Source organism: Lissotriton vulgaris, chromosome 3_1 (assembly GCF_964263255.1).
Source record: "Lissotriton vulgaris chromosome 3_1, aLisVul1.2, whole genome shotgun sequence".
NCBI lineage: Eukaryota > Metazoa > Chordata > Amphibia > Caudata > Salamandridae > Lissotriton > Lissotriton vulgaris.
In genome coordinates this window covers 1357568518-1357584577 of record NC_141689.1, presented here as the reverse complement: position 1 = coordinate 1357584577, position 16060 = coordinate 1357568518, and the positions used below count along the sequence as shown (strand labels likewise).

The 16060-nt window shown below is 37.6% G+C and overlaps 1 protein-coding gene across 1 annotated transcript in view; it reads left to right on the top strand.

Annotated features, from left to right (window-relative positions):
- The window catches only part of CHRNB3 (cholinergic receptor nicotinic beta 3 subunit), a 448118-nt gene extending 432275 nt beyond the window's left edge, over positions 1 to 15843 (top strand). The window contains exon 7 of the mRNA XM_086963701.1: positions 15712 to 15843. Coding sequence (XP_086819827.1) covers positions 15712 to 15843 — 132 coding nt within the window. The remainder of the gene's footprint in view (positions 1 to 15711) is intronic.
- The last annotated feature ends 217 nt before the right edge of the window (positions 15844 to 16060 follow it).

The following is a 16060-nucleotide window of genomic DNA, read 5'->3' as shown; positions in this document are numbered from 1 at the left end:
CCGGTAAAAAACGCTCCGAATAGCCGTTCGGAGTGTTTTTCCCGTACGATTCGTACCCTGCAACGTCCCCCGTACGTACGACGAAGTACGATTGGTACCAGCAGCTGGACTCCGTATGAATCGTACAGAGACCGTACGACTCTAATCGGAACCTGCTGTACGCGACATATGTACGGTTCGCGGCTGGTTTGTACGACCCAGCAAGTACGATATGTGTTGGGTACGCACCGTACGACTCTTTTTCTACAGGAGCTGAAAACAGCCGTGAAAGCAGAGTTCGTGCCGAAACAGGTACGGAACAGCCCCCCCGGGAACATCGCGTACTCCCCATGATCACAGGGGTACAGCGCGTACCCCTGCGATCATGGGGGGTACGCACCATACACCCAGCATAAAGGGGGAACGCACCGTACTCCATGTACGCTGGATGTATGGTGCGTACCCCATGTACGCTCGGTGTACGGTGCGTATCCCCCATGATCGCAGGTGAACGCGCCGTACCCCTGCGATCATGGGGGGTATGCGCCATACGGTGTATATGTGATTGTGCGCTTTTACGTACGAATCACCCTTACCTGACGTGGACCGTACAAATCGCGTCCTCATACCCCGGTCCGGATCATACTCGTCGGGTCGTAAGGCATGTGAGTCGTACGGTTCACTGTTTCAGCCTTGCAATAAGTACGATCGCGACGATTCGGACGGATTGACGGAATACGGATCGTACTATGCGAATCAGATGGACTGGTACGAATGGTACGGCGATGGCTCCGGATGAAAATCGTACAGACGTTTTTTTTCCCAAATCGTAATCGACCCCTTACTATGGAGTCCCTATATTCATTCTTTGTCCAACGCAGTTGCGGCAGATGCTCCCACACTGCGCTCTTGGAGAGAACGAAAATCATACCCATCTTCAAGAAGGTAGCTAGGCAAGTCCCAAGGAACTATTGGCCCATAAGCTATATAGATAATGTACACAAATTCCACAGCATACAAATATTGATTAAGCTTTGGGACTGGATATGTTCAAATAATGCCCTGACGCACTTCCAGGTTGGGTTTAAACCTGGTATTGGTACATTGTATCAGGTCCTCCGCTTTCTTACTAAAAAGTGGAATACGGTTGACTTTGAACCGGGGTCTCTATTTGTTGCATGTATCGACCTGCGGGCGGTGGTTGACCTTGTCTCCAAGAGGAAATTTTGGGAGGTCCTTCGGAAAATTGGGGTTCCGCATGTCTTACTGTCCCTGATCGAACAACTCTATGCAGGGAATTTTGCTGAATGTCTGACAAAATATCGAAACGCAAAATATCGAGATACAAAAATATCGAAGCAATAATATCGATGTCAACAATATCAACATCCGATCTACAACAAGGTAAGTACAAAAATATTGAAAAATTAAATAGATGTCAAAAATATTGTTTTAAAACAAATAGTTTTTTTAATTAAAAAAATATGTAAAATGAATTAAAAAATACTTAAAAATATAATAAACATAGTTAAAAATATTTTATATTATTTAAAATTAATAAGTATGATACATAATTTAATAAAAATGAAACATACATATATACATACGTACTTAATAATCAGTTTTAATATTTATTGTAATGTATAAATAATTAAAAATATTATAAATTACAAATTCATCTATACACATAAAATAATAACATATATCAAAATTAAATAATTATGCAAAACAAATTTAAAAAAATTAAAGTTACTTTTAATATTTTTAAAATTAATTATATACCACATTAACTAAATTAATACAAAAAATATTAAGTAACAGAGGTAATAAAATACTATTCCAACTCCCAAAAAAACAACAGTAAGGAAAATGTTGGATAGCGTAGGGGTGAAAATTACTATTCCCACTCCAAAGAGTGCAACAGTAGGGAAAGTGTTGGATAGCGTAGGGGTAAAAATTACTATTCCAACTCCAGAGAATGCAACAGTAGGGAAAGTGTTGGAAAGTGTAGTGGTAAAAATTACTATTCCCATTCCAGAGAGTGCAACAGTAGGGAAAGTGTAGGATAGCGTAGGGGTAAAAATTACTATTCCAACTCCAGAGAGTGCAACAGGAGGGAAAGTGATTGATAGCGTAGGGGTAAAAATTACAATTCCAACTCCAGAGAGTGCAACAGTAAGGAAAGTGTTGGATAGCATAGGGGTAAAAATTACTACTCCCACTCCAGAGAGTGCAACAGTAGGGAAAGTGTTGGATAGCGTAGGGGTAAAAATTACTATTCCCACTACAGAGAGTGCAACAGTAGGGAAAGTGTTGGATAGCGTAGGGGTAAAAATTACTATTCCAACTCCAGAAAGTGCAACAATAGGGAAAGTGTTTGATAGCATAGAAGTTAAAAATAACATACTTATAAATAATTAATATTTACAAATATTTAAAAAATAATTACTATTTACAAATACCAATAAATAATTATTAAAAAAATAATTAGCAATAATAATTAATATCCAATAAATTATCAATACCCAACTCTAAATGTAATAACTACTTAATTACATATCAATTACTTTACACAATATTCCCCTATGATTGCACAACAAAGACCAATAATAAAATAATAAACTTAACATAATTTTCAATTAATTAAAATTAATTACCTCTTAATACATATGAATTACTAATTAATAATTAATTAACAATAATATAAATAGCAAAAACAATTAATGAAAATAAATTATTACTTAATTACATTTAAATTACTTCCCACCCTATATCCCTATAAACCCATAACCCGCTACAGAACATAATTATCAATTAATCAATTAATTAGAATACATTACTAATTAATACAAATTAATTACCAATTAATTAAAATTAATTTATAAATCCTAAAAAAAAAAAAATTCATTTAGTATAATTAAATTACTTCCCACCCTATTCCCCAATAAACCCACAACCCGCTACGGTCCTAAAATACAAAATTTACTTAAATTACATTTTTAAAAAACCATATTAAATACATAGTAAGATATATAAAAATCATATAAAAATCGATATTAGTAACATCGATATTACTAACATCGATTTTAGTAACATCGATATTATTTACATCGATATTAACAAAATAGATATTATTTACCTCAGAAATTCTGTCCCTTCGATATTAAAAAAATTGACATTACTTACCTTCTATATTCTGTGCCTTCGATATTGAAAAATCGATATTATGGTAGGTCGATATTAAAAAGTCGATATTTTGTCTGCCTACCAATTTTGCTAGGGTAAGATGGGGTCCTGGTAGTGAAACAGCCACTGACATCCCTATTCGTTGTGGCGTTCACCAGGGGTGTATATCGGCACCCACCTCATTTTTACTTTTTATTGTTGGGTGCATCCCTTACCTCGCAAACTGCCAAAATGATTCCCTCAAAATGACAGGAGCTAAAGTGCTATGTCTGCTTTTTGCAGACGACACTCTCCTCCTCTCCAAAACCCTGTCTGGATAAAACATCCTTTGGGGAAGTTCATTTCATTCTGTAGGGATTATGGTCTGGAACTTAATTATAACAAAACCATGTTTATAGTTTCCTAATTGCGAATCTTTGCGATTCAGAATCAGGAAATCACAAAATGGAATGCATAAAAGTGTGTTTAACACTTTTAGCGATTCCAAAGGGATCCCAAATGATCTACCTCATGAATATTAATAAGTTAGGTCGCAATTTGAAACCCCCTAGGAATTGCAAAAATCAGGGATTGTGGCCTGCTGGGCTCAGCAGACCACCATGCCTGTGATTGCTTTTAAAAAAAGCTATTATTTTTTTTAAATGCAGCCCGTTTTCCTTAAAGGAAAACGGGATGCGTTTCAAAAACATAAATGAAAAGTTTTCTTTTCATTTTTTAAGAGCAGGCAGACTACTGCCTGAACTTAAACAATGATTTTACTAACATTCAGGACCCCTTTCCGATTTGCGAATGGGTCACCACCTACTTGAAGTAGGTAGTAAAATGCAAATGTTTTGCAACCGCATTCACGGTCACAAAAAATTCATGCATACTGTTAGGATTCGCTATTTGGAAGGGACGCCCTAAACACAGCCCTTCCAAATAGCGAATTGCAAACCCATTTTGCGATTCGTTAACAGGTTACAGAATCGCAAAATTGGGTTTGCTGCATCGGAAATGCTTTTTTGCAATCGCAAATGGGCCAAAAGGACCCATTCTTCGATTCACCCCGTTTGCGAGGAGCAAAATGCTTGATGCATCTGGCCCCTGGTCACCACAAAAAATCCAGTGGACCTGGCCCTAGAGGGTGCTAAAATAAAAAGAGTTGATGAATTCGACTACCTGGGCGGTACATTGAGTGACTCCCACAAATGGCTGGCCCAGATCAGAAAAAGTGCATTCTTTCTCAATCATAGAAGTTAGTTATCATTAAGATTTTCTAACAAGGCAGCGTCATATCCTATTTCCCCAGTGGTAGAAACGTATACGGCTCATGACTGTGAGGCAGGGGTATATGGGGCTGACATGTAAGGTTATTGGAACTTCGATTCATTAGACACAGTTGAAAATCATTTTCTTAAATCACTCTTAAGATTACCAAAAAACACCCCGTCACTTCCTCTGAGGTTTGTCAGATATCTCTCTGACATTACTTGTCTGAAACCTATCTTATACTGGACAAGACTCTGGTTGACAGAGGAACTGGTCCTTATAGAGACTGGCACTTATGATTCCCTGGGTATCCTATATAAAAACCTGGCTGCTCAATCTTGCCCTCTCTGAATGCTGGCGGAATCCTTCTTCCATGCCCAAGATTGACTGAGAAATTGATAAAGCGAGCTACGGGAACATTGTTTTTCTCCATAGGACTTTGGCTGGTCTCTCGGACAGTTTGTCTGATTTTTATTCATCTTCAAAGTGATTCCCACTTTGAAGATTTCATGGACTAAGGGACACATGCATCATTGTTTTTTGCGCTTGCTAAGGAGCAGATTCGCAGAATCTGCCCCTTTGCAACCGCAATTTTAGCATTTGGGATGTATCATCCCAAATGCAAAAATTGCTATTTAAGTAATCACAAAATTTGCGATTACTTAAATTGCGATTGCATTTAGAGAATCGCAAATTGCGATTCCCTAAATGCAATGCAACAAAAAATAATTGCGATTTCTATTTTAAGAAACGCAAATTACCATCAACCCTAAGTTGATGGTAATTTGCGAAAACTTAGAAAAATGCAAAAAAGTGCATTTTTCTAAGTTCAAAATGATTTTATTGAAATATTTTGAAAACAGAAGAAATAGACACATACAATACAAAAATAATAAGTCTTATATGCGTAAATGATGAAATTGCGAATATAAAATGCAATAACAAAAAAATAAGAAAGGGGGAGAAAAGGGGAGAAAAGAGGAGAAAAGGGGAGGGAAGGGACGGGGTAGGGAACATATCAGAGAATCATGAAATACAACAATATAGAGTCACAATTGAATTTGAGTATAAAGGCCGGTAAAAGAGGGGAAATTAATCATCAAAATACAGAATGGAACTTTAAGTCATAGCATAACATAACCCATGAATCATTGCATAACATACGAATCAATAGGAGACCAAAAAGATTGAAATGACTGCGAGTTGTGAACAACGCCTTTAAGAGACAGCTGACCTCCTCTTCTAGTAAAGATAATCCACGACCACCAGGCTTGAACAGAAAGAGAAGAAGCATCTTTAGAACAAAAAGTAATGGATTTTAAGGCAGCTGTAATAAAAAAAATTAATAACTTTGCTTATGATTCACTAAGAGGATGGGAAAGGGCAACTGATTTACATATTAACATAGCATAAGAAATATCATCGAGTACAGGCAAATTTTTTGAAATTACATTCCAAACATCCGACCAAAATTTGAAAATAACTGGGCAATCATATAACATATGACGAAGTGATCCCGAACTTGAAGTGCAATGCCAACAAACATCAGATGGTAACAATTTCGCATGGCATAATCGAAATGGGGTACAAGGGCATTAAATAAAACAAAAGCATTAGTTTGATACAGAGACACTGGAAGCCAAACAGAAATACTGTTGAGCCAAATTGATGACCATGTGTCATCTGATAGGGAAATGAACAGTTCAGTATTCCAAAAAGATGATATTTCACCAACATTGGAGCCCTGGGAGGAAGTATATTTTTTATAAAATACCGAGACAGCTTTGGGGGATGCTGTAACAGCTGTAAGGTAAATTAATAGGTCATTAGTGGTGGAAGAAGGAATACCATTGGGAAAAGAGTCCAAAATTGAATTACATAACGATTGGTATTTTAAGAAATCAGAAGCTGGGATATCAAACTTTAACTGTAGTTGTTCAAAAGGAATGAAAGCAGTTCCACAAAAGACATCTTTGAGATAAAAAATTCCTTTTGAAATCCATGAGGACCAGAAATTAATGTTTCTGTTTAGTTTAAGTAAAGCACTGTGCCATAAAGACAAGTGGACTGTAGAGAGTAAGGGTAATTCAAAATTAGAATCCAAATCATTAATGATTAATCTAGAGGATTTGATGATAGAGGACTTATGAATAACCTTGGATGCAGAAGACATCGACAGCAAAGAGGGCAATGAAAAGGGACAAACAATTGAAGATTCTATATCAAGCCAAATTGGAGGTTTGACCATATGAGAGGTTGTGAACCATAAGGAGCTTTGCTTTAAAATAAAAGCTTTATGGTAGAGGTAAAAGTCTGGAATGGCAAAGCCAGCCTGGGACTTAGGGAGTTTTAATTTCCTGTAAGCAATACGAGGAACCTCATAAGACCAAAGGAATTTAGATAACAGTTTGTCATTATCTTTATAAAATTTGAGAGGAAATTGAGTGGGAATCATGGCCAATGAGTAGAACATTTTTGGTGCAATATTCATTTGTATAGCCTCCATTCTACCACATCAGGTTAGGAAAAGGGGAGACCATTTGGACGTTTTGTTTTTAATATAGTCAAGTATAAAATCACCATTTAGTTTTAATGTAGCAGGCAACGAGGAGGCAAATAGGATACCTAAGTATTTCAGCTTACTGTTCTGCCAAAGAATATCTGTGTTTGGTAGCATATCCGGGGTACAAAAAGCATTCAAGGGAAAAAATTCTGTTTTACTTACATTTAACTTATAACCAGAAACCACCGAATATTTTTCAATAATGTCTAATAAGGAGGGAACAGAAGAAAATGGATTACTAATGAACAATAAAACATCATCAGCATAAGCCAAAGTTTTAATCATGACATCATTTATCGCAATCCCCTGAATATTATCACTGCACCGGATATAATTAAGAAAAGGCTCAATTCCTATTAAAAACAACAGTGGAGAAAGGGGACAACCCTGCCTAGTACCTCTAAAGAAGGAAAATTGAGTGGAAATTTGACCATTAATAAACAAACGAGCAGTAGGGGCAAAATATAAAGCAGAAATCATACGAATAAAATGGGCACCAAAATTAAAAGACAATAACGTTTTAAATAAAAACTGCCAATGAATTTTATCAAAAGCTTTTTCTGCATCCAAAGCCATCACTCCCGCAGGGGAAGCAAGATATGGACTCTGTTCAATAACGTGTAGGAGGGATCTAGTATTGTTAGCCGAATACCTATTTTTCATAAAACCAGATTGATCTGGATGAATGATGGAGTGAAGGACGGGAGCTAATCTAGTGGCAAGAATTTTGGCATATAGCTTACAATCCTGGTTTATTAAGGAAATGGGACGATAATTAGCAACCAGGGTAGGGTCCTTATCAGGCTTGGGCAGAACAATGATTAGAGCATCAGTAAAGGAACCTGAAATAGTGCCAGAGGAACCAAAATGGGAAAAAAGTGTACTTAAATAAGGTAAAAGGTAAGACTGAAATTCTTTATAAAATTCAGCTGGGATACCGCCTGGGGATTTGTTCTTGGGAAGTGATTTAATAGCAAGTCAAATTTCATCACAAGTAATCGGAGAATCTAAACTTATTCTGTCTGAGGGAGAGACTTGAGGCAAATTGTACTGATTTAAAAAGGAATCAATTAAAGAATCATCACAGGGTACTGGTTTACTATATAGGTGAGAATAAAAATTTAAAAATTCTTGCACAATATCATTATGGGAAATAGCAACTCGACCATGAGGACCCCGTATTGATGTTATTTGAGTTTTGTCTCTCTTAATTCGTAAATAGTTTGCAAGAAGTTTTCCAGATCTATTGGTATTTAAGCGAAATTTAGCATTAGATTTTGTGAGTTGGATTCCTGCTCTAGTACTAAGTATAGCATTGAATTCATAACGAAGCTTCTGTAATTTAGATTTGTGCTGAGGGTCATTAGAGGAAATAAATAAACGTTCATATTTAGCAATTTGTTTTTCCAAATGTTTAACATTAGAGTTAAATTGCTTATTTTCATGTGCCATGATAGAAATAGTGGTACCTCTAATGTAGGCCTTAAAGGCATCCCACCTATTCACAATAGAAGTTGAATCTTCTGGGTTGAATAAAAAATAATCTTGAATAACTTGTAAAAGTTTAGACTTATGCTTATCATTAAGTACTATATTTGTGTTCATACGCCACCGATTTCTACTTGGTAAAAGTAGAGGAAATATTTAACACAAAGGAAATCAATGCATGGTCCGAAACATCAATATTACCTATAACAGGGTTGGTGGCTGATTGAAGTAAGGAAGGTGAAAGCAAAAAATAATCAATCCTTGAATGAGAGTTATGAGGATTAGAGAAAAAGGAAAACCATTTCTCAGTAGGAAAGTGTAACCTCCAAATATCAGCCAACTTAGTTGTGTGAAGGAAAGATTTAAAGGCATGAAACACTTTAGGAGGACGGAATTTTGTAGTGGAGAGCCTATCTAGTAACGGATCAATAATTACATTTAAATCCCCCCCCAACAATGAAAGGAACCTGCCCCAACTTCAGTACTTCAGAAGTTAAAGCAGACCAAAAAGAAGGGTCGTCAGCCGTAGGACCATAAACATTAAGCAAAAAGAAGATTGAGTCGTGAACTTTAACCTTAACCACTATAAATCTACCTTCTGAATCTGTGAACTTACTAAGAATCTGACAATGTAACCTTTTTGCAAAGAGAATTGCAACCCCATTTTTCTTTCCTTGGCAGGAGAGGAAGCAATATTATCTACCCACTTTTTCCTCATATATTGCAGAATTTCATCATCAACATGCGTTTCTTGGATAAAACAAATGTCAGCTTTACATGCACCCAGGTAATCCAAAATCTTAGTGCGTTTTACCGGATGCCTTAAACCCTTAACATTAAGTGAAACAATTTTAACATTATGAATATTAGCCATTAGGAATTAGGAGGAAAGGACAAAAGAATGAAACAGAAGAAGAGGAATAGAGAAACAGCCATGGAAAAAGAGTGACTCTATGCAGAGAGTAAGAAAAGGAAAGACCCAATAGGAAGAAAACACAAAAGGAAAGGAAACAAACAAGGAACATAAATAAGGACAAGGAAACGCACACCCGTTCCACAACTAGGGCCAGAAACCGTTGGAGCCAGTGAGTATAAGAATATGCAAAGATGTGACAAGTGAAGTCAGGCTAATCAAAGTCAAGTATTAGGATCCTGAGAATCCATAGATGGAGGAGCTTGCTGATCAAGAAACAAACGAAGATCTTCAGGACGTTGAAAAAATTTGGAGACGTTGTCTTTCCACACACGCATCGTTGAAGGATCAAAAAGACCATATTTAAATCCAAGGTGTCGCAGCCGTGGACGATAGGCAGAAAACTCTTTGCGAATAGCAACAGTTTCTTTGGCAAAGTCCTGGTGAATAAAGATTTTGGTCCCATTCACTAATAATGAAGGTATTTCTCTTGCAGCCTTTCGAATGAGAACCAAATGATGATGACGCAGGACCTTGAATATCATTTGCCTGGGTTTAGTATGTCTAGGATTTCGATGGGAAGGGACTCTGTGGGCTTTATCAATCTCAAATTTTTCGGTGAATTTTATATTCAAAAGGCCCGGTAGAAGAGATTCAAGATATAAACGACAGTTTGTCCCCTCAACTTCTTCAGGCAGATTAAAAATATGCAGGTTATATTGCCTATTACGATTTTCCATGTCCAACAGTTGAGTATGCATTGGAACTATTTTGGCCAATAAAAGTGTGAAAGTGTCAATTTTATTTTTGTTATCCTGAATTTTAATGGCATTGTCAGAAATTTTCATTGACATAGAGGCCATATCTTTGAGGATATTTTTGACTTCTGAAGCAATTGTATCAGTATTTAAGGGCAATGCTTTAATTTCCTCCAAAATTAGAGCAAGAGAAGGGTCTGAAGACTCTACCATCTTAGACTTTGCTGGAGGAGGAGAAACCTGCTGCTTTCGTTTATTAGTATTAGAATTCTTAGAATCCTTCCTGAGGTGAAATAAAGCCTCAACAATATATGAAGATTGATAAAAAACAAGAAAACAGCCTCAAAATATGAGAAAAATGCCGTATTTGTTGACAAAAACACCAACAAACTTGTAAAAGTAGCAGGTGCAGCAGCTAAATTAGACTATAGGCGTGGCTAGGCCTAAGCCAGGCTCTGTCATGGGAATTGCTCCCCCCCCAAGCACTCAGACCCGGTGATACCTGCAGGAAAGACCGGGGTCCAGAACCATGGAGCCACAAATCGCACTTCCGCCGCAAGAATTCGTTCCAAAATCACTCCACAAGTCGGAAATCACATCAGCAGGTAAGCGACGACTTTTTGACACAAAATTCGGTGTTTTTGATGAAGTCGGGCTGAGGGGATTACGGAGCTCCGGTTGTGGCGGTCATCTTGATTGACGCGCTCGCGCGTCTCCCAAAAAAAAAAAAGTGCATTTTTCAAAGTCACATTTTACAAACACACATGCCCTTGGGGCATGTGTGTGCGCAACATCTGTAAAAATTGGAATTTCAGGGATGCAACAGGATAACCTTTTGGAACCCTTGCACCCTTGAAATTGCATGCGCAATTTGCGAGTAACTATGGGGTGCTCGCAAATTGCGCATGCAATTTCCATTCATTCCTATGGGCCTCTGGACCCATAGGAATGAATGGAAATCAATTCCTTAATTGTGACTTGCAATTTGCGAGTCGCAATTAAGGAATTTTAAGAAATTACATTTTTTTTTACAATTCCTACATGAATTGCATTTTGCGATTTCTAAATAGCGAATTGGTAAAATTCGCTATTTAGAAATCGCAAAATGTTGGGTTGATGCATGCGCCCCTAAGTGAGTACTCCTTTTGAGAGGTGCATATTTATTAAGTTTAGGCTTGGCACTTTCCTGTTGGCTGCTTTTACTGGCACCTGGGGTAAAAACTTTGCTACGTCAAACAACATATGCCCTATGGGATGCCCGAGTGTTGAAAATGAAGAACATGTTTTATATTTCTGCCCTGCTTATGCAAAACAGTGTTTACTTTGGATAGTCCATCTTTGTCAGCTCCTTCATCTAGAGAATTGACATTTAGCTCCGAAGACCTGTAAGTCAGACTTTATCTCCAACTTTTTACGCTCATTGTGATATATCAGACCAAAAGTTGTTGGGGTAAGCTCCCTTTAGAGGTATGACCCATATGGTATTTAATCCACATTGGTTTTACTTTTATTCTTTCTTTGCATTGTTAGAGGTTTTTGTCCTTTCATAGCACTAGTTGGTTGAGGGGGTATCCCTGTGTGTTCCTTTTTATTGAGTGCAAAGTTTGTGCTCTTAACAACCTTTTAATGCATGTTTTTGTAATTTTACTGAATTTGGTAGGGAATATTGGCTGCTTGAGATGAAGTTCCAGGTCTTTCAAAGTCTCAGGGCACCTTAACAAATTTTACGTAGGCTTATTCTAACTCAACAATTACAGTTACCATTATTTTACTTCTTATTCATACTGTTGAGAATTGTATATTTTCACCATTTATTTATTTTATCTTTTTATATTTATAATATATATTCTTTTTTTATCTGATGTTACTATGCACTTTTATGGTTCTTTTGAACCGAAATAAAGTTAGTTGATGATGATGGCTTGTCTGACAGGTCAGTGTGTGGGCTGTTATTTTTGTTTATTTGTGGGCCTGTTTTAGAGTCTGGTGGGCCATTATTTACTGTGGATTTACCTGATATTAACGCAAACATTGCTTGCAGCAAGGGCAAATCTTTTTAGCTGTACTGTACGCTAAAGGAAGGCACTTTTTATTTTGGCACCTGGGCCTATTTACTGTCCCAGTCTGACTTTGATCGTTTATGAAATGTAAGGTGTTGAAAGGACTAGTGGAATGGTGAATGTACTTCTTGGTGCGATTTATATTTTGTATTCTTGCTTTACATAAGTGTGTGTAAATGTGCCTCAGCTGTCTGTGCCATAAAGGATGATATGCCACTGGGGACTAGAAAGCATCTAGCTGTTCTTTCTTGCAGTGATGCATTCCAAAATGAGAGCAATTGTGTAAAATGTGACTGCACACTCGATGCTTGTCCCTCATAGACCCAAGACCCTTGATTGGTTCCTCATCTGGCTAAGTTTGTGGAGGATTGGCTCTTAAGATCGGTTGAAAAAGATGTTACATCTGTATTACAAACTAAAATCTATATGTGAAGATCTCAACACACTCAGATTTCTGCTTACACATAGGCAGTATTTCTACCCAAATTGTTTTCAAATCTGGGTGGAAATCTAGTAGCAGGGTACAAGTCCACACCCCTTTGGCACCTCATAAGTTTGAAATTATGACTATATTGTAAATGCACCATTAGATTTCCACAATATGCTTATTATGCCTGTTGGGGGAGTTTCCTGCCACCAGCTGAGGAGATATCTGCGGGCTGAGCAGAAATCTCTACCACCCAGGCAGAGACCTTGACTGGAAAACCAATAGGGAAACAACAAACACTTCACCCAAATCACAAATACCTGGCACACAATAACACTCCAAAGACATAAGTCTTTCCGCTTTTCCTTGTTTCTCTTGTACTTCTTAACAAACAGAATGCCACTCAACACCTACTGTTTGCAAATTCAGGCTGCCACACTCAAGAGAAGAGGAACTTCCCAGAGGAAGAGCTGGACATTAACTTTGATCATTCTAAGGAACTACATGGTCTGCCTTCATACAGCTTCATTGGAATGGAGAAGGCAGCCACATGAAAGGAGTTGATAAATTATGTAAATGCATTGATAGTGAAGGCATGGGAATTGGGGGATATTTAGACAAACTGGCAGGATGAGAAGAGGCGGGTGAATGAGGACTTCTCCGGGACACAAGTGGTAAATTCTTTTTCTGGAGGCCTACTTAGATCTCATCTGGAGCCCTCATCACCATGCACCCTGGCCTGTATATGGTCTGCCTGTTCCAGAAAACCGCAGCATAAGGCAAGATAGAAATTCATTACACCTCTCGCACAAGTAGTTCTTGTAGCAACACTCATGCCACTCTGTCCGTACCCCAACCATCACATTTAAGCATACACCACAAACATATATGCTTATGTAATAGTATATTACACTTAATAACAACAAACTACATTAAGATTACATAGATTGCTCCTAACCAATCCACGTAGTAACACACATGTGAATCTGTGATTAATGTTACTTGTTTCTAGATATCCTGTTTACTTTTAAGAAATGGCATTGAATAATAAAAAAATTTAAATGATAAAATAACATTTTTGGCATTCAAATATATTTTTCAATTATTTTCCTAATTTTCCTTATGTGTTCTTATCTCATACCTTACTGATATTGATTTCAATGACATTGTGTTGCAGTACCAGTGACTGGCCATGTGTGGTACTTGACTTACTCCAACGCAAAGCTGGAGTACACCTGAGCCTCTTTTGGCACTAGTACTACTGTGGAAGATTGATGTCAACTTTTGTGAATAGCGAAAGTCTTACCCCCACATGCATCAAACTCCCGTTTTGCGTTTCCAAATTTGCGATTTTTACCGAATCGCAAATATGGATTCGCAAAACGGGATGCATCACAGAAAGTGCATAATTTTTGCGATGCGGTAAAAATCGCAATTTTTACCGAATCGCAAAAATTATGCGAATTCAAAATTGCGAATTCGCTATTCCCATTGATTCCTATGGGCCAAAAGGCCCATAGGAATCAATGGAAATTGCGAATTCGCAATTTTGAATTCGCACAATGTTGATGCATTCCATGGGTGCCCCTGCACCCCTGAAATGTTTTTTTAAATGGATGTTTCACACACACATGTCCTAAGGACATGTGTGTCTGTAACATGACATTGTTTAAAATGTAAATTTGACCATTTTAAACATTTTTCGCAATTTACCACGAGGTTCAACCTCGTGGTAAATTGCACTTGCAATCTTCAAGATCGCAATTTTTTCAAAGAATGATGCATTGCATTTAAGGAATCGCAAAATTGCGATTCCTTAAATGCAATCGCATTTTTGAAAATCGCAAAATTAGCGATTTTCATGAAAAAGCAATGATGCATCCCAAAAAGCATTTTTGGAATCGCAAACGGCCGATTTTAAGGAATCGCACCGTTTGCGATTCCAAAAATGCTTGATGCATGTGGGCAATACTCTTTTGCGGGTGTGTTTTATTATTTGTTGTATAATTTTTTGTTAACACCTTTGGTGCTCATGATGGCTCCCGGCTGTCATGAGTCACATTAGACGTGTGCTCATGACGGCCGGGAGCCATCTGAACGTTGCCACTCCGCCCACATGCGGTTAATTCCCCACCTGTGCGGGAGAATTAATCAGTGGGCGGAGTTCTGACGGCTCCTGGCCGTCATGAGCACACTCCCCCGTGATTTATGACGGCCCGGAGCCGTCATAAGTACCTGAGCGCCACCCCCAACCCCGCACCCCTCGCACCGCAGCAAAATTCACGCTGCAGCGAAGGGGTTAAAGCGCTGGGAACCCCGAGTGGGTAGCTGTTGCGCTCTATAAGCTTCTTAATCTAATCCAACCTAATCATATTCCTCCCTAAACCCCTCCTTAAATTTTTCTAAACTCCACATAATTAGTGTTAAATATTCCCCATTTTCCAGCCACTTTCACATCTCCATTCCACTTTACTACCAAATATATTGATGTGTGTGAGGAGATCTCCACACTCTGGCAAAGATCTCTGCGAATAAAAGATAAGGCAAGTGGAGTCAAAGATTTGTGAACAGCATTTGGGAGAAGGGAAAGCACTAGACCTTCCATAGAAAATTGCAGTCTATTTGCTAATGAAAGTTGTGATATGAGTAAATCCTGGCATTTAATTGGGCATTCAAAGGGTGTGTGACATTCTGGCTTTTTGATGAATTGATGTGCATGTCGGAGAAGGAGAACGCAAGGGACATTCACTTTAAAACAGGTGAAATAGAGGAATAGAAAGAATAAAACAAATGTGCACACATATTCTACCTTTCAAATTGACCCCATATTCTTTGTTACATACCTTTGTTTCTTCGGTGTGTTCCTAGCAATTGTTTCTAAATACTCCTCGCAACTTAAATCCTAAAATGTCTGACCAGAATGCAGTGCAGTGCTTGGCATTGTAGGTTTGTCCCCCAAATATGGGGGAAGAGTTTCTCCTATTTATTAAGTCACTATTTACTCTTTTGTATACCTAGAATTCTTGTAAATGAACATTAACTACAGTGAAACGGAAACTGATTGAAACATTTTTTTTTTCTTGCAGGTAGTACAAGATTGGAAATTTGTTGCTCAAGTCCTCGATCGGATCTTCCTGTGGTTATTTTTGATTGTGTCAGTGAGTGGTTCTGTTCTGATATTTACACCTGCTTTGCACCTGTGGTTACACAGCATCTAATTTTAAACACGAAGAGACAGTGAAACTGCACAGGAAAAATATTGTTTGTGGAAAGTATAAGTAACCTTTTGTAATTGAGTGCAAAAATCACAGAAATTATTTTATTATTGTTCATAGGAACACTACTTAATTTTATAATTCTTCATAGGAATACTACTTGATTATTTTGTAAATTAGAAAGAAACAGTTTTCTCACTTGTCTTTGTTACAGTAAAAT